This window comes from Hyperoodon ampullatus (assembly GCF_949752795.1).
Source record: "Hyperoodon ampullatus genome assembly, chromosome: 4".
Taxonomy (NCBI): domain Eukaryota; kingdom Metazoa; phylum Chordata; class Mammalia; order Artiodactyla; family Ziphiidae; genus Hyperoodon; species Hyperoodon ampullatus.
In genome coordinates, this window is record NC_136917.1 from 175,710,393 (window position 1) to 175,731,793 (window position 21,401).

Sequence of the window (21,401 nt, forward strand, 5' to 3'; positions counted from 1 at the left end):
CAACTCTCCCGCCTGCCCAGGGGGACCAGGGCATGGGGCCGAGGGCCCAGCAATCCCAAACTGCCTCTGTTTCCCCCTCGACGTGATGCAAGAATTGCAAAGCTCCCGAGAGCTCAGATGCCAGCCTCTCCAGGAAGCCGACCACTGAATGGTTTTCCTGGAACCAGTTCCCCTCCCAGCCCTGCCTTCTTATCACCCACCCAGAACCAGAGAAGGAATTCGTCCTTCCAGGGGAGCAGTTTACAGGGGGGCCGGGCCGCAGACACAGTGCAGAGGGTCCACCCCGGGGAGGCCCGAAGTGGGGAGCACAGCGCCAGGGCAGGGCCCAGCTCCCCCTTGCTCCGCCAGCCGGGAAGCTTTGTTTCATTTCATTCACAGATGGGGCTTCCAGGTAAGACTTCTCTTGAAGAAGTTTCGTGGGTTTTTTTTTTTTTTTTTTGGCTGCATTGGGTCCTCACTGCTGCACGCAGGCTTTCTCTAGTTGCGGGAGCGGGGGCTTCTCTTGTTGCGGAGCACGCGCTCTAGGCATGCGGGCTCCGTAGTTGTGGCGCACGGGCTCAGCTGCTCCGCAGCATGTGGGATCTTCCTGGACCAGGGCTTGAACCCGTGTCCCCTGCATTGGCAGATGGATTCTTAACCACTGCGCCACCAGGGAAGTCCTCGTGGATTTTTTAAAGTCTAAAGAGCACTGGATAGAGATGAGGTGCTGAGGTCTCTGCCCAGAGAAAATCTGGTTCCCGACTCCGGACCTTCTGCCATGACAGGCCCATGCGGAGCGGCTGGTGCGGCCCCCACCCCCCAGGCTGTTGGAGGAGCTGAGATGCCTTTGGGGCTGTTGTGAGCTTAAGGGGGGTGGTGACGAGTCACCCTGGCCGCAGTGCCCCCACCCCGCCCCAGCGTCTGTGTGCACAGTGGGGCCTGCAGTGAGTGTGGCCACCTCACAGGGCCTGCACAGGAGGCGAGTGGCAGGGGTGCCTGAGAAGCAGCCTCGGTCTCCGCCACACTACCAACCCCAGGACGCATGCAACCCCAGGACTTGGACTCAGAGGGTGTCAAAAATGACCAAAGGGAGGAAGAAAGCTTCTCTCTCAGAGATGAGCCCAGAGAGGGGTCCAGGGGGGCCTGATTGTCCTCCACTCTCCCCAAGGGGCAGCTCCCCGGGATCCAAGCCCAGCTCCGGCTCTTTCTGGCCGGCAGCCCCAGGCGGGTTATTTCAGCTCAAAAGCCACATCTTCCTCCGCTAGATGCGTTTAATATGTTATCCAGGCTTCCCCCCAACCAAGCTCCATCACGCCCACTGCACTAGGTTTGCCAGGAGTCGGGGTGAGAGGGAGACACAGGGGCCACCCTGGGCCGGGGCTTCCGAGGGCCCTGCCCTCGCCTCCCCGTGGGGCCTGGGGGCCGGCACGACGCCAGGCCTCACCCCCGCACTTTGTCCCCACGTCCGACGTGACCCCTCTGTGCAGCTGGGAGTGGGTGCCGGGAGCTGAGCCTGCAGGGAAGTCGCCCCATCCCTGCCAGCCCCACGTGGACAGCTGGGAGCACAGCCAAGGAGGGCAGCCCTGATAAAGCCAAGGACACGCCCGTGGCCCACAGAGGCAGATGAGGCGGGACAGCTGGAGGGTGAACTTAAAAAGCACATAATAAACGTCCTCAGAGAAATCGGAGCAGGATGGTGGCAGGCCTGGCACCTGCCCAAACAGCAAAAGTGCTGGTGACATGAAGAGAGCCTTTGGGGTTCAGGCCACCCGACGAGGGCAGAGGGGGTGCTCAGAGCCCACACAGGGCAGCACAGCCCGGAGCCAGGGACACCTGCCCAACTGCGTCCCAGCACCAGCCTCGCAGCGTCATGGAGAAACGTGGTGGAACCGGACAGAGTGGGGAACACAGTCCCAGGGAAACATAATCACAGGGGGACATAGTTACAGGGGAACTAAATCACAGGGGGACAGAGTTACAGGGGAACTAAATCACAGGGGGACAGAGTTACAGGGGAACTAAATCACAGGGGGACAGAGTTACGGGGGAACGTGATCACAGGGGGACAGAGTTACGGGGGAACTAAATCACAGAGGGACAGAGTTACAGGGGAACTAAATCACAGGGGGAACGTGATCACGGGGGAACGTGATCACAGGGGAACATGACCCCAGGTAAACGTGTTTTCGGTCAGAACTGATAAGGCAGCTGTAGAGAAAGAAGGTTTCCAGTCAAAGATAAGTACTCAGTAAATAGGGAAGTAAGGTTTGAAGTCATAAATTATACCCAAGGTGATAGAGAAAGAAAATATTACTTCAGAAATGATCATTCAGATGTTTGAGGGAAAGGTTGCAGTCATAAATAATTCAGAAGCAGAGGTTTCCAGTCATAAGTGGTAACTCGGGTGTTAGGAACAGGGTTCTAGTCACAAATCATAAGGAAGGTGATAGAGAAAGCTTTCCTGTCATAAGAGATATTCAGGTGATGGAATACAAGGTTTCCAGTCAAAAGGGCAACACAGCTGATAGAGGAGAAGTGTGCCAATCGTGAAGAATAACTCAGATGGTAAAGAGAGAAAGATTTCCAGCCCAAAATGGTTAACTCAGGTGACAGAGATCACGTTTCCAGGCATAAATGATAACTAATGTGACAGGGACCAAAAGTGTTTCAGTAAATAAACAACAGCTCAGGTGGCGGATACATTTCCAGACATGGCGGTAACCCAAGCACTAGAGAAAGCAGGTTCCTATCATAAATGTGAAGACAGGTGATAAAGGAAAAAGGTTTTCAATCATGAATGACAAATCAGGTGATAGGAAAGATTTCCTTTTATAAATTATAAAGTAGGTGCTAGACAAAGAAAGGTATTCAGTCATAAATGATAATCCATGGGAAAAAAAAGTTTCCCAATCACAAATGATTATTCAAGTGTTAGAAAAAAGCAGGTTTCCAGTCATAAGTGATAACTTGGGGGATAAAGAGAAGGTTCCGGTCATAAATGAAAATAGGTGATAGAGATAGATAGACGTTTTCTAGATGTAAACGATATTTCAGTAATAGAAAAAGAAGGCTTCCAGTCATAAGTAATGTCAGGTAACGGAGAACGAAGATTTCCTGTCACAAGTCATAAATCAGTTTATAAAAAATAAGATTTCTAGCTATAAATGATAACTCAGATCAGACAGAGAAAAATGTTTACAGTCACTAATGGTAACTCAGCAGATAAGGAACAAAAATTTCCAGTCATAACTTGTAACTAAAGAGATGCTTACAACTGAGGAGTATCTAGTCATAAATAACAACCATGGTCACAGAAAAAAAATGTTTCCATCATAAATGATAATCAAGAGATTGAAAAAGAATTCCACTCATAAATGAAAACTAAGGTCAAAAAGAAAGAAGTTTTCCAGTCTTACATGATAACTCAGGAGACAGGGGAGGAGGTTTTGTGTCATAAACAATAAGTGAAGTGATAGAGAAGGGAAAACTCCAGTCATGAAGGAGAAAACACACGATAGAGAAAGATGACGATACCAGGTGATATGGAGAGGGTTCCTACGCATAAAGGATAAATCTGATGAAGGAAAAGGTTTTCCAGCCATAAGTGATAATTTGGGCGAAAGAGAAGAAGTTTGTCATAAATGATAATTCAGGAAATAGAGAAAGAAGATTTCCAGTCATAAATGGTCACTAGTATGAGACAGACAAGGTTTCCAGTTATAATTGATTACTCAGGTGACAGAGAAAGAATGATTCAGGTCATAAAAGATAAATCATATGATAGAGAAAGAGTGTTTCCAGTTGTAAATAATAACTCAGGTGATAGAGAAACTCAGGTGAGAGAAAATGAAATGTTTTCAGTCAAAACTTGTAACTCAGGTAATAGGAAAGAACACTTCCAGTTATAGATAATAATTCATAAGCTAGAGAAGAAGGTTTTGAATCACAAATGAAGGCTTATATTATAGAGAAAGAAAGGGTTCCAGTCATAAATAATCATTCAGGTGATACAGAAAGAAGGTTCCTAGTCAAAATAGAGAAGTAAGGCGATAGAGAAAAGGTTTCTAGTCATAGATAAGACAGAAAAAGAAAGGTTTCCAATAATTAGTGATAGTTCAGGTGACAGAGGAAAAAGGTTTCACTCATAAATGATAACTCAGGTGAGAGAGAAGGAAGGTTTCCAGACCTGAATGATGTCAGGTGATAAAGAGACAAGGTACCAGTCATACATTATGGAGAAAGAAGGTTTCCAGTCATAAATGGTAACCAACATTATAAAAAAAAAAGGTTTCCATCACAAACGCTAACTCGGATCACAGAAAAAGAAGACCGTCCATGGTCAATAAACCAGTGCACGCTTGGGGAAAAAAAAAAAAAAAGGAGACCATCCGTCACGAAGGTAACAGGGTCACAGAGAAGGAAATGTTCCAGCCTCATGTGATGACTCAGGTGTCAGGACAGAAGACGTCTTGTCGTAAACGAGGGTTCGGGTGCCAGAGGAAGAAGGGTAACAGTCACAAATGACAACTCAGGTGGCAAAACTGAAGGTTGTTGCTCAAAACTAGTAAAAAAGAAGAGTTTCCAGTCAGGAATGATAGCTCAGGTGATGGTGAAAGACGGTTTCCAGTCATAAGTGACAACACCGGGGGTAGAAAGAGATGACCTCCAGTCACAAATGCTAAATCAGGAGACATAAATACGGTCTCCAGCCCTAAGCGGTAACTTCCGTGACACAGGGAGAAGTTTCTAGTCATAAATGGTCACTCAGGCGACAGAAAACCTTTCCAGTCATAAAACCCAAGTCAGGTGACGCAGAAAGAAGTTTCCTGATCATAAATCGTAACTCAGGTGCTCCAGACAGAAGACCACTTGTCACAGAGGCACATCGAGCCACTGAGAAGGTAGTTTGCAGACACAGACAACCCAAGTGATACAGAAAGAAAGGATTCCCCTCAGAAGGGATGATTCTCTGAAAGAGAAAAGAGGCTTCGCGTTGTGATGACGTCGGGGGATAGAGGAGGAAGGTTTCCAGTCGGTAATAATGACTCGGGTGACAGGGGAAGAAACTGTCTTGTCTTAAATTCTAACTGAGGTGATTGATAGAGGAGGAAGTTTTCCAATAACAGATGCGAACTCAGATTATAGACAAAGAAGCTTTCAGGAACAAAGGATAACTCACGTTAGAGAAAAGGAAGGTTTCCGGTCAGAGTAGATAAATCTGGAGATGATAGAGAATAAAGGTTTCCATCCATAAGTGACAGCTCAGGTGAGAGAGAAAGAAGGTTCCAGTTCTGAATGATATAAGGTGACTGAGAACAAAATATTTCCTGTCCTGAACAGTAACCAGATGGTCGAGGGAGGAAGTTTGAGTCGGAAATCAGAACTCAGGGGATGGAAAACCCACCTCCCCATCACGAAGGACACTTCAGCCCGCGGAGAGAGGCTGCCACCGCGTTGCCATGGTGACAGGAGCCACCACCCTGGGGCACCGCTTCGCTCGAGTCACGGGCCCTCGGGCAGGAACCACTGGCCTCCACAGAAGGGCCTCCAGGCTGGGTGGGCGGAGCCACCGTCGTCAGCTTGCTCCTGGGCCTTTCTGCGAGGTGTCACCTCCAAGCCGGGTGGAGGGGCTGCGGCCACGGTGCCCTCAGCTCAGCGCCTGGCTCCTCGGTGGCGTGACCGTGAGAATTGCCGTCGCCATCCCCGATCCCCGTCGCCTCGTCCTCCAGGTCATCCTGCCCGGGAAGTTCTGCTCCGTCCGGCCCCGTGTCCGCGGCCTCTCCCGCAGGGCGCCCCTCCCGGCTGAGGGGTCGGGCCGGAGCCCTGCGCGCCAGGCGAGGGGCTCAGGAGAGGCCTGGCCAGCGGGCGCCGTGTCCGGCGGGCTCACTGGGCCGCACAGGAACCTGCCCCCAGGGGGTCGGCCGCGCGGACCCACCCTGGCCCCAGGGCCCGGCCCAGAACGTGCCCACGACAGCCTGCGCCCGGTGAGGCGCCCGGGGTCTGCGTCCTCTGCTTGGGGGGCCTGGCCCGCTCCCCCCGAGTGAGCTGGGGCCTGAGAAGGCAGGATGGGCGCGGAGCATCCGTGTTCCCGCCCCCACCTGGCTGGCATGCGGGTGCCGATGTCCCGTGGGCACGGGCACACACGGCGGCGGGGGAGGAGGCCACAGGGCCTGAACAGGAGCGCGGGGCAAGGCTGGCCGTCTCTGCTGACCACTCTCGCCCCGCCCCCCGGGCCCTGGCTGAACCCGGAGCCCCTGCTGTCCGTCCCGCGGAGCAGCGCTGCCCCCTGGTGCCCAGAGGCGGTGGCGTCAGACACACCCGCGTTCTGGGAAACGGCCCGGTGGAGCCCATTCGGACCGTCCCTCGCAGGGCTTCCCTCCCCCGCTGCCCCCGCGCTCCCCTCTCCTCGCATCTGGACCCCTGGACGCTGGGCACTTCAGTAGCAACCCTGGAGCGTGGAGCACCCCCTCCCCTCTTCTGACCCCAGGGCCCACAGACACCACTTTCACCCTATTTCAGGGTCTTGAGGAGACCACAGAGGCAGGCCCCGGCCCCAGGGCCGCAGTCGCTCTAGGCCTGGATCTGACCGGAGCCAAGCACGGCCGACGGCCCAGGGGCGGAAACTCGGGTCCTCCCACCCCCAGCCCAGCCCTGACCCTGACCCTGGGCCTCCCGGGGCTGCACAGCCACTTGCAGACGATGCACCTTCACCTCAAGGCGTAAAACAGGCTAAAAGTCAAGTAATCGTGTGAGTAATTTTAAAATAAAACTCAAAGCATTTGAGAGTGATAAGAGAATCAAAATGAGAAAATTTTGGAAAAACAATTTTAATACTTAAGAAGTTCTGTGACAAAAGGTAACGTGTTCTTTTAAAAGTATATACGAAACACTAATGTGAAATTTATTTTAGCATGAGATGAAAGCAACAAACACAATATTCTGTGGAATACATCAATTATTGGCCAATTTATTTTACACCTGTTAACGTCAATCTGCATTTGAACCGTGACTGACTGGGAAACGTCCCCGTAACGCCGGCCTGCGCAGGACACCAGGGAGGCTCGCCCCACATCACCCACTCTTCCCCCGCAAATGGAGCCTGTCTGCTTACTGAGAAGAGCGCCTGCCCTAGAATTTTCTCCTCAATTTCTGTTAACATAGGAATGGGTTTTTCTTATTCATCCGTCTCCAAAATGTCTGCACTAAACAGAACAAGCTCACGGCAAGAAGCAAATGCTGCCTTGCCTTGAGTGACGTGTACTTTTCTTTTAATGCTATGATTACATTCTTATTTAAGGCAATGTAGTTTCTGCTTCGCTTCTATAAAACTTAGTCATCTTTTTTAAACAAAATTTGTCAGCATTTTGGGCCCAATCAACCGGAGCCAGGCTAGAGTAAGGACATCTAGACAGTTCTTTACAAAGAGACACAGAGCTCAGATGATCGTCTTCTAAAACAGAGAAAACGACAGGCTGTTTGTCTTCTAACACACGTTTAAAAATACGTAAATATAACATGCTTCTTGAACAACACCAGCCTGTGGGTTTCTGGCCAGCAAGGCTCAGCCACGGGCTCGGAGATTCCCGGGGCGGCCGCTGCTGTGAGAGAAGCCTGTCGCCTCCTTGCTGTGTGCTCAACGAGAACGCAGACGGGGACGCCAGGTCACACGCACGACGAGAGCTTCTTTCTGTCCTCAAACTGCTTGTCCACGGCCAGAGACAGGGCCTGGAGGAAGCCCTCGATGGTGATGGTGGGGGCCTGGAAAGGCAGACGGCATCATGCGTGTTCTCGTCCTCGGAGGGGCCACCCGGCACCGCCCCCCACCCCCCCCGCCAGGCACAAGCACCTCCGAGGAGGCAGGGAGGGCCTGCACGTGAGCTCTCGATGTGCCAGCGAGGGGTGAGCAGACACACGGCCACCTCCTCCCGCTGCCCCAGGAGCCCGTCGCTTTAGAAACGTGAAATGAGGCAGAGACCCCAATGGTGGCAAGTGGGACTGTCAGCGAGGCCACACCCTGCTGGACGGAGCGGGCGGCGGTGGACCAGGGCCCGGGGGCGGAGCTCGGCCGGGGACTCACCTGGATGTACAGGGCGTGAGCCAGGAAAGGGAGTTTTCTCAGGACACGGCCGCTGAGGCCCTCACTCTTCCTGTGAACAGGACCACACTCGGGGCGTCAACTCCACCGGACCGCTGCATGTTTCAGGACTAGACCCTGCACGTCCCTCCCCCAGAGCCCCTCGAGGGGGGCCAGGACAGGGTCCTGACGCCACCCACGGCCTCACAAGGAGCACAGCGAGGTGGGCACATGGCTGGCCACGAGGTCTCCCCCGGGAACCGGGCTGGTTCACATCTTGGTGAACTTCTGCCCAAGTCTCGGCACTGCCCTCGTCTGTCTCACCTCAGCCACTTGAACTAAATCTCTCCAGCAGGGAGTGACTCCATGCCCCAGGCCCCGCCAGCGCCAGCAGCTGGTGTCTGCAGCGCAGCCCCCCAAGGGCGCCCACAGCCTTCCGATTTCTCTCCAGTTGATGCAAATTTTAACGGTCCCTTGGGGCTCCGCTCCGTTTCCCAGCTTCCCTCGATCCCCAAGGCCATCGGAGAACCTGACAGCACTACGAGCCTGGGCCTCGAGCAGGCGTGCCCACGATTCTCGATGCTCACGTGTTACGTGTCCCTCGGTGCCCAGGCAGCTGGACCACTTGCCTTTATTTCCCAAAGCACCAAGCCTAGTGCCCTAATTGTTCAACTGTTTGCTTATCAAAGCAAAAGCCTCCATTTTATTTTCTTGCCAATTTGTAAAAGTCTAACAGATATCGCTTAAGAAATCAGTAATGCGTCAAAGAGAGCCTTCATCTGAACATCTTTCCAGATACCAGGGCAGCACTCTGTTCATGGTCCACTGTCACGTCTAGGAAGCAGGAGGGCAGCTGCCTTCCACCCTCCTGTCCAGGAGCCCAGGGTCGGGGAGGCTGGGGGGCTTCTGGCGCGTGTGCGATGCCTCGGGATCAAGCCCGTGCCGTCTGACCCCAAACTACCACCCCGGCTGCCGCAGGCAATAACGACGACCTCCCCGCCAATCCCAAAGCAAACGGGCTTCTCTTGGTTACAAAAGTGAGGTCAGTGCTCACCTTGAAATTTCACTCAGAAGGAGGCTCAACTTGGACACGTTGTTTTCAATGAAGCCAATCATCTCCAGCTCACGGAGGGTCAGCAGCTGCTGGCGAGGGTATATGATCTGACACTGTGGGGACAGAGGGAGGGTCAGCAACAGGGACAGCACCTAGACGGCAGACACGCTCCACGTCACATCTCAGAAATCCAAGTAGGGCCGTTGGACCTGCACGGGCCCCAGGAAGCAACTCTCTCACACAGCCCCGCTTCTTCTAACAAAGGCAAGAATACAGACCGCAAAACACGTCTCAGAAACCACAGCGGCTCAGCCTCTTCTGCTGCTGTGGGCAAAACATGTCCTCAGCACGTGTCAGGTGCAGAGGAACTCAGAGGGGTTGACTCCAGCCTGCTATTCAGTTTCAACCATGCGTCACATCCCACAGTGGACAGCTGGGCCCTGGAGCCGGACTCGGCCGGCCTTTCAAGGAGGGTCTCTGTTCACTGTTTTAAAATCAAGACTCTCATTTGGTGGAATGACAGACAGCCTCTAACTGACCGTGGACCCAGGTCCTAGAGTCCACCTGCCAGACCACATGTCTGCACGTGGGACGCTCCTTCCCAAGCACCCGTGCTGAACTGTCAGGCTGCCACGCCGTCTGATTCAGAGGCCACGAGAGGAGAAACGAGAGGTCTGGCTGCACATTTGGGAGCGCTGGTGGGGGTCGCAGGTAAAACTAAGCAACAGGGTCTGTGCTGGGTGTGTTCTGACCTTCCCACCCGACTGCGTGACACTCGCTCAGGCTCCCGCGGCCTCCGCCCCAGGGACTCGAGCCGTCCAGCAGGCTCCCGACGGCGCAGGATCACAGTCCCGCGCCGACAGCCTTCAGGGCTGGCCAAACCTCCGCCACATCGGAATGTCTTCATTTCCCATAAACCGTCTAAGAAACAACACCTGCTCCAGGCACTCGGCTCCCAGAAAACGTCCGAACGCCTGGCGAAACCTCAGGGCGGACCCTGGACTCGCAGCACAGCGCGACGCGGCACCCTGGGAAGGCACCCGGGGCCTCCAGTGGATCCGCCACCACGCAGGCTCCTGAACGGCGGCATCACGTCAAAGCCCCACACCCCACCCCGCCCCCCATGGCGCGGGAAGGCAGAAGGGCCCGGGACAGCGCAGCCGGGGCGGAGACCAGCTCCCGTCCCCGTCACAGAGGCCGGGTCACCCCTGTGAGGACGCTGGGGCCCCCACTCCATGGTGCAGGCAGTGGTCCCATCCCCCAGCCGGTTACAAGGATGCCAGCCTGGCGATCGCTGTATAAATCCCCGTTTGTTGGCTGCCACGGGCACACGCGGGCCCTTAGACTGACTCGCGAGGGACAGACTGTGAACGTGGACGCACTCACTGCCGCCACGCTCACACTGACGGCAGAACCTGGGGCCGCAAACACTGCAGCCGACGACCTCCCTGTGAACTACGACCTCCAGTCCGGTGACCTCCCTGTGAACCAGGACCACTACTGTTCTTCCTCTTTCAGGGGAGGAAATCGAGGCCCAGAGAGCAGGTCACTTGCAAAGGCCATGAGGTCCGGGACGGGCCCACACCCCTACGCACTCGGCACCTGCAGATCAGGAGATCAAACCACCGTGGTGATCAGCAAAACACTGGACCAGTGGCTGTGATTTCGACTATTCGCTCAACCTGCAGATACAACAACTGTAGCTTTCTCTCTTTTTTTTTTTTTGGCCTCACCACGTGGCCCGTGGGATTTTAGCTCCCCGACCAGGGATCGACCCCTCACCCCATGCAGTGGAAACACGGAGCCTTAACCACTGCACCACCAGGGAAGTCCCCAACAACTGTAACTTTCAATCTCAGGAGATGATTGATGTCAGGTTGAGAGACCTCATTCCATATTGGAACCAGATATATTAGACTCCATCAGCAAGTTAAGAAAGCATAAGAAACCTACTGATTAGTAGAGAGAGAAAAAAACCAAGGTACCCTCATCAGTTCTTCCAGGCAGGAGAGGTAGATTCTGAAGATGGCTGCTGCGGAGGGCGGCCCAATGTACTGCCTGATGTCAGCTCTGTCCACAAAGGCCACGTCGATCTTCTCCGTGATGTTGGACGTGGTCAGGATCACCACGTTGGAGTGCCTGCGGACAGAGAGGTGGGGACCGGTCACCCCATGCCGGAGAGACTCGACCACACCTGACCCGACACGAGGAGCATCAGGACAGACGGCCACCAAGGTCCCGGGCATTCAGCCAGCGCCCTTCAGCCGGCTACACGCTCCCTCCGCACACCTGCCCGCGAGGCCTTCCAAAGCCCTGCGCCTTGAGCTCCTGCCTGACCCCCAACTCCTGCCAGGTTCTCCTGGCTGCAACACAGCAGACCCTCCCTGGGCCGTGCCCTGGTCGCTCCCCTGCCTCCCGGAAAGCTCTCCCGGGCCCCTGCTTGACATCCCCCTGCCTTCCACCCACGGCGAACCCCTCACCTCTGCACGCGCCCCCGAGCCCCCAGCACCTACACTCCCGCCTGCCTGGGCACGGCCATACATAGGTACACAGCCCTCTGCAGGGTGAGCAGGGTGAGCCCGGGGTGAAGCGGGCACATGGGCCAGGAGGCTGGTGAGCCCAGGCTGCGCAGAGGGCGCACACACGCCGCTGGGACCCTCGTCCGGGGCTCGGGCTTTTCACAAACGGTCAGACCCGCACAGAGGCAGCGTGAGGTGACGGGGTGAGAGACAAACCAGAGCCCCAGTCTCCAGTCCTCCCGGAGTGACGGGGGTGGTCCGGGGCCCATCTTCTGCCTGAGCAGTGGGTGCGCAGCAAGGCCATCGGTGCAATGGCAACCGCAGGGAGTTGGGGTTTCTGGGCCGAACGAGGGCCGGGGACCGTGTGGACGTACAGGTCTTCGGTGGAGACCTGCCCACCAGAACCGTGAGCAGGGCAGGAGTGCAGGCCCCTCCCCCACCCAGAGACGCCGGGGAGACGCTGGCAGCAGAAACGGAGCGGTCGGGAGAGCGGAGAGGGAGGGGCCCGGGGGCCGAATGCCGAGGACGGCTCCACACTAAGCACTGGGGTGGATGAGGGGGCAGCGGCAGGGGGAGAAACCAGACCGAAGAGTGGGGCGGCGGGGTGAGTCGGGGGAGACGAGAGGGCCTACACCTCACACGAAGTTCGCTTGCAGGACAAGCAAGGGACGCCTGCAGCTGACGCCAACAGACACTGAAGATGTTCTCCGCCGTGAAGAACACTGTGACGGCCACGGTAATTACGTCCGACATAGCACAGTGTAGTTCACGACACCCCACTCAGCAGACCCCCTTCTGAGCGCGGCACGTGGGGAGCAACGGGAGAACCCCGAGGGGCTGGCGGGAGACCGCACAGAGCAGATGGGGCTTCTCGTGAGTCAGGAGCCGCCCCCAGAGCTGGACCGGCTTTGGGCACACTGGCCACAGGCCTGGGCTGCAAGGCTGGGCTGCGGACACACGAACCCGGCCCCGTGAAGGGCGAGCAGCTGGTGCCCCACCTGCCCAGTGCTGGCCCTTCAACGGCCACCGACACCGGGTCCTGCTGGCACTGACTCAGACACTACATTTATGCTCCTCTGCAGGACACACATCCTCCCCACACCCCAGGTTTGTTTTGTATTTTTAATACTTTAATAAAGCAAAAAATACTTAATTTCTAAAACGTGCATTTAGCACAAGCTGCCTCAAATGTGGAGAAGACAGAGCCCACGCTCAGTGCCAGATGCCTTCTTAGCTAGAAAAGCTGGGAGTAAGGCGGAGCGGTGTCCGTGCTTCTCAGGCAAGCCCGCCGTGCACAGCGTTACCTTTTGATCTGATCGATCTGGGTCAACACGGCGTTGACGACGCGGATGGCGTCCGAAGGCTCGGCACCCTCCCTGCAGGCGTTGCGGGCGGCCGTCAGGCTCTCCACCTGTAGGGACAAAGCAACGGGGCGCTGTCAGCTGGGCAGACGCAGGTGTGAGCGTGCGCAGGGGCACCCTGAGCCTGACGAGAGGGGTGCCCAAGGGGCAAGGACTGCAGGACACGGAGCCTGCGGAGGCTGGACCCATGCGGGGCTGGCGGCGCCCCAGCAAGTTACGAGGCCGCTCAGTCTTGAGCCTCATCCAGTCACAGGTTTAACGTCTGAACACACGTACCTCGTCAATCAGCACAAACACCAGAGCATCTTTGTCATCAATTAAGTCCTGAATCTTCTGGAACATCCTAGTTACCAGCTTGCCACTCTGGAAGCAAATCACTCTTTATTATCCACTTGCACTCATCAAGCTGCCTGGTGCACACGTGTCCACTGTCCCCACCTGGCTTCGCTCTGACCCCAGGTGGCCACACAAGCCCACCGTCTCCTGACAGCCCCTCGGAAAACTCCCTGAACCAGAGAAGCCAGTCTGCAGAGAACCCAGATGTCCTCCCTCCTGGCTTCGTGGGCCAGGGATGCATGGCTCGGGTGACTCGCACCTTGGCCCACCTGTCTTCCCTCCTTTCCCTTCCCAGTTGTCCTCATGACCAGGACAGCCTGGGTCTCGTGTGCTAACCGGCCCGGTGCACCCCTTATGGGCACTCCCTGTCCCCACTCACCACCCACCAGGGGGACCTCCTGACACAGGTGCCTGCGGCAGAGCCTTTCAGAGGTGAGGGGCGCCTGTGACATCACGTGGTTGGAGTCCCTCAGTTCACAGGTGGTGACCGAGGCTCAAGCCCCAAGTGCACGCGCAGCTGAGGGGTGCCGCCCCGTGAGAAGGCAGACCCTTCCCTCCTAAGCTTACACTGACCTTCCTGTCCTAGCCAGTCAGAGGTCTGGATGTGACGGGCAGAGGGTCCTCTCAGGCCTCACACTATTTCCAAGTTACCGCTGAGCTCTGCAAGTTTTCTCTGACCACAAAGTTAGCCCCTTGTTCACTTTCCCATTTCACTTCTTTCTCTCCTAAACCTTTTGGAGGAGAAAGTTTGCCTAATCTACAGGACAACTTTTTAGCTGCATGGCTGACAATCCAGAGAACTGGAATTAGTACTAACACTTACTTCTGAAAACCACTTAGAGAAGAGACTGTGGCTGTTTATTTCAATTAACTGGCCATACTGGTACCTAAGACAGGAAAAAAAGAGTCACAGCAATTGTTACAAATCAGCCCGGCAGCCTCCCCGGCAGCAGCCACCTCCACCTGTTAATGCGACATCTCTCGAATGCCCAGTAGGTTGAGAATGGCTGCTTTGTTACATCATTACAGCCACTGACACAGGACTGGGCTCCCTTGTAAGCTATATACGAAAAATTATGAAAAGTCTAACAAGATGCATCAACGTCAATGGTTCTATAGATGTAGCAAATTAAGTTTCTCGAACGGAACAGTATCTTCATTTGAATTAAAACAAGAATAAAATCCCTCTCATTTTAAATCTACTTATAATTTACACTTCCATATTGAAAAAGCATTACCTGCACTAACACAGCAAACAAATCAAAACACAAGCATGAAAAATTTTTTGGCCAGAGCGGAACATTTTTTCCTCCTTCCACAAAACCGTAAAGAATGTGACAATCTGTTTTCCAGCATAAAATTACTTCCTGCAAACCTAGAGCCCTGGAAAGCTCAAAAGGGAACCTGAACACATACTGACTGAAATCCAGCACTAACACTCCATCCACCAAGGAGGTGGCAAGAGATCTGGATGCACTTAGTTCTGACTAAAATTGAACAGGAAACAGGCCCGAGAAAAGCTAACTCCCAGGTCCTCTTCACAGTTTCTTTCATGTCAAAAGTCCACAGAAGAAAAAGAATTACTTTTTAAAAGTATCATTAATTTTCCAGTTAAAAAAGACCATTTACTAATTCTGTTTAACAAAATAGGAGAAGGGGGAGACAGACAACCTAATGAATACAGATCGGGTTGACTGTTAAACAAAATTAATTATAAAGCATTTTGATTATTAAGTGAAGTGGGCGAAAAAGCCTTGCTAAGGCTTCTTTCTGCCACAAAATAAGTACAGATTTCCAGATCTTTGTACTGGAAAAGTCACATTTCTTGTAATAACACCTCCCCCTCTGGTGGCTTAGGAAACTGCCCTTAAGAGGTCTTCAAAACACAGATGCATTTCACTATGTAAAGCCCAAGGCCAAGTTACTAAACATAAAAAAAAGGGTTGAAATAAAGCAATTTCCCTACTTATAAGACATTTTTGAAAACAAAATAGATTTAAAAGTAAATCTCACAGGATTTCCTCTTCTAGTCATACGGGATCAACAGGGATCATATTTACCTTCTGCCTTAACCAACTGGAAAACCAGTCAGAACAAATGAAACAACGTCTGTGACAGGCACTGGACAACAGCTCCAGAGGACTGTGACCCGAGAGGAGGGCAATGGGGCGAGCGCGACCGCCCTGACTTCCTGCCTGGAGCACCTTCCAACAGTGACCATGGGGGGGACCCAGGAAGAGTGGCCATCAGGCTGAGTCAAGGAGACAGAGGCCAGAGTTCAAGGAGCCTGAGGTGTCTGGATGCTACAGAGCAGGGTTCCAGAGAGGAGGGTGATACACAGGAATAAAGCTCCAGAAACCATCACGGGGCCCTGGAGTCTTTCCTGGATATGTGGTGTGTCTGAGTAGGGAAACCTTGGTGCTCACAGGCCGGGAGTGTTCAAGGCCCTAACAGCCAAGGTGCAGAGTATTCGCTGCTCATTCAGGGGCTCAACTGAGACCCGAGAAGGGCCCCACCTGAGGGTTAAGCCTAGACCACATCGAGACGCCTCTCGAACAAAGCTTAAAAAGAGACCTCAAAAGGATCACACCAAAGACAAGTACACAAACGCCTGCCAGAACAAAACCCAGCAGTCATTATAGACAGACCACAGAATCCAGACGCTTGAAATCATAACGTCCGCATTCAATCAAAAATTACCTGACACGCCAAGAAGCAGAAACATGTGTCCCGTAACCAGACCCAGATGATAATGACAATGGACTTGGTAGACAGAGCATAAGACAGCTATCATACACTTACCCAAGGATTTACCAAGAACACAATGGGACAAGAAATGCAAGTATAAAAGGAACCAAACAGAATCTCCAAAGAAAAATACACTATCAGAAACGAAAATTTCACTGACAGATCGTATACTGCAGAAAACTATACAAAATGAAACACAGACAGAAAATTTCAAAAACCTGAAAAAACCATAAGAGCACATCAGTGGCCTGTGGGACAATATCAGGCAGTCTAACACGTAAACAAATGCAGAGAGCAGGGGAATTAGTTGAAAAGATAACAGCGAAATATTCCCCAAATGTGATAAAACTATAAACCCCAAAACTGACAAAACTCAAGGAGGAACAGACAAACCCAGCGCTAGGCTTGGACAGTCCTCCCAGGAAGTGACAGGACAGCAGACAGATGATCAGCATGGACATCGAGCATCCTGAGCTAACATACATGGAACAGTCGACCCAACAACAGCAGAAACACGTTCTAAGGGTACGTGGTGGGACAGTCACCAGGAGAGACCACGTGCTGGTCATAAAGCAAGTCTCAACACATTTAAAAAGACTGGACTCGTAACTCAAGACAATGCTGAGTACAGAGGAATTCATTAATTTACATTGAAAGACAGAGACCTACTATTCATGTAAAATGATTTAAAAATAAAAACAGTTTCCGTTGTTATAACTGAAAACCCAGCAAACCCACTTCTGTGGCTCTCCTCTCTCAAATTACCGAAGTTACCTGCTTGAGAGTCTGATGGTCAATTTCTGGGCTAAAGCTTTACACAGGGATGTTTTTCCAGTTCCTGGAGGACCTGGAACAAAATGCAAGCAAATATGTTTTTAAGTTAGTGCTATAACAAATTTCTTAAACAACAGTAGTTGCATCATCCACAGGATATAAGATAACGAACAGACTTCAATGCTACGAATGTTATTACCACAAGTACCGCTTATGAACTTACAAAGAAATCTCCTAGCGGTGTAAATGCTAGAAAACATCAACAAGTATGCCAAGTATGGCCCACAATCCGCTCCACGTTTCTTTGTCCATATCTTCACTGACATCCTCCTCATCCCCACACATCCTCTATGAAATCCACTGATTACGAAAATCCACCTTTCAAAAGTCAAACACACCTTTCCTGGTAGCCATCGGGACCCTGAAGGCACTGACGTGTGCTCTTTCTGGAGCCCAAGGAACCACCATCTTTCACTCCAGTTACCTGGACGTGGGCTCGAACCCCACGCTACACAGGGAGAGCCGTAAGGCGAGGGCTTGTGCCCTGTGTGTGTGTCACTTAGCACAGAGTTTTGCAGGAACTCTGAGGTAACTGATGTGGAAGCATGAACCCATCCCATAGAAAATGCTGACACGTTCAACTCTGATTTTCTGCATTTTCCATAGTTTAAGAGTAAATATACAACCAATTCTAAATGGAAGTGATGTACTGCACTAGTTAAAACGCCTCTTGATTGCCTACGCTGACCCTGGTATTAAGACAATCTGCCAGAATATGTGCTATTTAAAAGACATTGTTTTCTTTAACTTGTATACAAGCCTACAATCTTTATTGTATAAAGAGACTAATTACCCTTTTAATTATAGCTCCTACTTCACTAAAATTGGGGTTTTCTCTCGATTCTTTTCTCTCCAGGGACATTAAGAAAGAAAACCCAGTATTCTCCTCCAAGAACTAGACAGAGTCCTGTAAAGTGTGGCTTTTGCAGTTTATTACCCATCAAGGGAAGCTCTAAGGACACTATGAAGAAATACAAGGCAACTGCTATCCTAAGGAGTCCACAATCAATCGGGAAATAAGGCAGTTATTTGAAAAGTTAAATGATAGTATAAAAAGTCACAAGGCATAATCAGGTGGCTGCCAAATGAAGGGTCAAGTAACCAAAGCCCAGAGAGCGTGAGCCCGACTGGCTTCACAGAGGAGGACGGTCTAGGACAACTCTGGTCCCACCAGAAAAAAGGAGCTGCAACTCCTCGCAGAAGGACAAAGGCACAAGTAAAAGCCTGATTTCATGCAGTTTATCTTGTCAAACAAAGCTGTAGTGCTTTACCGTGAAGCAGCACCACCCGGTTCCAGGTGATGAGATTGCTGTCGACATTCTTGTCTGAAAACAGTAAGGTTGTCATCACATAGTCAAGGAGCTGCGTGGAGAAAGGAAAAATACAGATAAAGTCCCCAGCAAGGCGAAGGTTCCGCTGAACGTGCCCTAAACGAGCAGAGCGACGGGAGTCTTCAGAGACTGCCATGGCCGGACACTTGCCAGACACCTACAGGCTTTCAACTCGGACGGTAACTTGAGATATAAGAGGACAAGCGCTGGCTGTTACTGTTTTAAGGATAAAAGGGGAACACAAAGATCACTTTTATTTAAAATGCCAACGACACACAAAACAACTGAGGGACACGCCAAGTAAGAGTGAGCTCCTTCCTCTGGGACACAGCAGTGGAGCCGCACACGGCACATTCACTGAAAGAACAACAGCCAGGGCTCTGCGGCCCACTGTGGCCGCCGAGAGGGGCCTGGGGTGATGAGGGGCGGTGGGGACAGACCCCTAGTGTCCCCCCAGTGTGCAGGCCTCTCCCCCTTGAAGGGGCTGCAGACACGTCGGTACCTGCTCAGACCTGCCCACCTGCTGAGCCTGCCCCTCAGCACTGCCCCCTCAGCCCGCGGGAGTGACCATGTGCACGTGCTTGGTCACACCAAGCGTGTGACCCAGAGCAAGTGGTCTTCACCCTCCCAACACTCCCCCTTCTCCCAAGGGGAACTCCCCGGAGGGCAGCTCCACTCAGGAGCGATCCCACAGGACAGAAATCCAGGACATGGGCTGCTGGTAAGCAGTGTTCACAAAAGCCCATCTGAGTCAAGGAGTGCTAGAGAGTGACACAATAATGATTCTACTTCAAATAATGGGGTCTTTTGGGAAAAATGCACAACTCACGTGAGATTTGACTTCCACATCATACACCAGGCTGTCCCAAAGCCCATGGAATTCAACTGAGAGAATAAAACAAAAACCTAATTTTAGGAAAGGAAGCCTTGTACCTACTGGTTAGGTCTGCCCCGAGCCGCTGATGCCCTCCACCGCTCCACACGCGGTAAGCTAAAATTCTGGTTACAGGGAAGCTAAACTTTTCAAATTGTTCTTAAAATTAAAGACGTTGAACAAATGGCAGTCGCACGTGGCTTTGGATAGATAACTAACCTCTTTGTCATATTATTCTGCGCACCTGTCTTTGGGGACCTATGCTCGGACACAAGCACAGACCCTGAAGCCACCACTCTCCCCACGAGCCGACATTCCGGCAGGGCCGAGCGGCGGGTCTGTTCTAGTCGTTAGGACATCAAGCCTAACCTGGATTAGAAGCAGGATTCTGCCTGCTAGACCCCATCGGCAAAGTTCACAGAGCAGCATCGAGAAGGCAGGAGAAAGGAGTGGTCCAGCAGGACTGACCAACTGGGCAGGAAAGAAGAGCAGCAGTGTAACTCTCCATTAGCACTGTCCTTGAGGGATCCCTCCAAATAGGTGCATACTGGAAATTTCTACCTTTCTCTGTCATGATATACTTTCTATTTCACAGCAGATAAAACATTCTAAATTTCTACACAGCGGACAAAATCTCCTCGACAAGCCAAGGCGTGGGCCACCCTCCGGCCTCCCAGTCTTGGCATGTTCTGCCTGCTGTTACTGTCCCAGGTACCTGCAGGCAGCATCCAGTGGTTTGCCGCAGTTATATTTTCTGTCTCTTCCTCCAAATTTTCACTGCTGGGGCCATCTTCATTCAGCTGGAAGATGTGAAGTGCAACAGTGCACATGCTCAAATCAATGGGCTGCGAGGAGAAGGAAACATCAGATAAATCTACACGACACACCCTCAAAACAGCAAGTGTATGTTCACGGGGCCACTGAGAATTAGTAAGTTACCTGTGGATCTTTAGCCTTTAATTCCGTGTCAACAATAGACACAGACTGCACATTTCTTGTCAGAAAAGGCTCATCAAACTCAGTCCATGTGTAGTCACCAAACACAATATTGTGCCTGCTGAGAAGCTTTCTAACACTCAGCTTTAGATCTTCTCTTTTTGCGGTGCTAGGAAAACAAACAAAACATGTAAGTCAGGTCTGAGTTAAAACCCAACTTTTTTTTTTTTTTTGCGCGGGCCTCTCACTGTTGTGGCCTCTCCCGTTGCGGAGCACAGGCTCCGGACGCGCAGGCTCAGCGGCCATGGCTCACGGGCCTAGCCGCTCCGCGGCATGTGGGATCCTCCCGGACCGGGACACGAACCCGTGTCCCCTGTATCGGCAGGCGGACTCTCAACCACTGCGCCACCAGGGAAGCCCAAAACCAACATTTTAACAATAAGTGATTTTAAAAAAAAAAGAAAAAAAAAAAAACCAGACGGAACAGGGAAAAGTGCAGCAGTGAAGAGGGCAGGCGGGAGGGCCTGCCTGGGGAGCAGACCTGCGCGGACTCGTCGTGACCTGGGGAAGCCGACCAAGGGCTCTGGGCCCCAGGTCCCCATCCGAAGAAGGGGCGACGGCAAGAGCCCGTGCCACCCTGGGCTCCTGGAGGTCAGTCACTACGCTGGAGCTGTGCTGGACAACGCGAGGCCCACCGTGACGCCCGCAAAGCGCAGCCGCAGTGACAGGGCTGTGATTAGCGGAGACTGGAAGCCCCACAGCTGCGGCGGCGGGCGACGAGGCCGTGAACTGCGGTCCCCCTTCAGCCCCCTGCCCGCTGCTTCCCAGACCTCGCAGACCCTTCGGCTGCACCTAGAGCCCCCCCTCCCACCGCGCGCAGGGGCCAGTCACCCGCCACCGGCACCCCCGGCCCCTCCCCGCCCACCGAGGCCAGACAGGGTTCGCCGGGGATCGGGACTGCGGGCGAGGGTGCGGGGTCAGGGCCGTTTCCCCAGACTCGGAGCTCCTGCGACCGGCCGTCCCAGAGCCCGGCGTTCCCTGGCTCGGCCGGGGCCGGGCCGGAGTCCGCCTCGGGATCGGAGTCGGCTCCTGTCAGGGCGGGATCTGGTCGGGGTCAGGCTCGGGGGGCCGGGTCAAGGTCGGGTGTTGTCAGGTCGGGGTTGCGCCGCGGTCGGCTCGGGGCCCGGCTCACCTGCCGCTCCGCTGGTGGACCTCCACATGGACGGTCGGCGCCTCGGCCACGCAGGGCAGCGCCTGCTTCAGGTCGCCCACGGCCTCGTCCATGGCGCCGCCGCCGGGAGCCGAGAGGAACGAGCCGGACCGCGGCCGCCGCCGCCTCTCGCCCCACGCAGCCG

The 21,401-nt window shown here is 53.3% G+C and overlaps 1 protein-coding gene across 4 annotated transcripts; it reads right to left on the reverse strand.

Annotated features, from left to right (window-relative positions):
* Positions 1–7,641: 7,641 nt before the first annotated feature.
* Positions 7,642–21,330, reverse strand: TRIP13 (thyroid hormone receptor interactor 13; the record flags this gene model as incomplete). Of its 4 annotated transcripts, none has more annotated exons than XM_079702048.1 (13): positions 7,642–7,737; positions 8,057–8,126; positions 9,108–9,214; positions 11,093–11,246; positions 12,931–13,037; positions 13,264–13,350; positions 14,147–14,210; positions 16,846–16,918; positions 18,177–18,267; positions 19,066–19,121; positions 19,826–19,955; positions 20,050–20,215; positions 21,239–21,330. In XM_079702048.1, 13 exons carry the CDS (start codon positions 21,328–21,330, stop codon positions 7,642–7,644), a joined length of 1,293 nt encoding a protein of 430 aa, XP_079558174.1. The 4 variants fall into 4 exon arrangements, with proteins under 4 accessions (XP_079558174.1, XP_079558173.1, XP_079558176.1 ...); XM_079702047.1 differs by having other exon boundaries at positions 9,108–9,220; XM_079702050.1 differs by lacking the exon at positions 13,264–13,350.
* Positions 21,331–21,401: the final 71 nt, after the last annotated feature.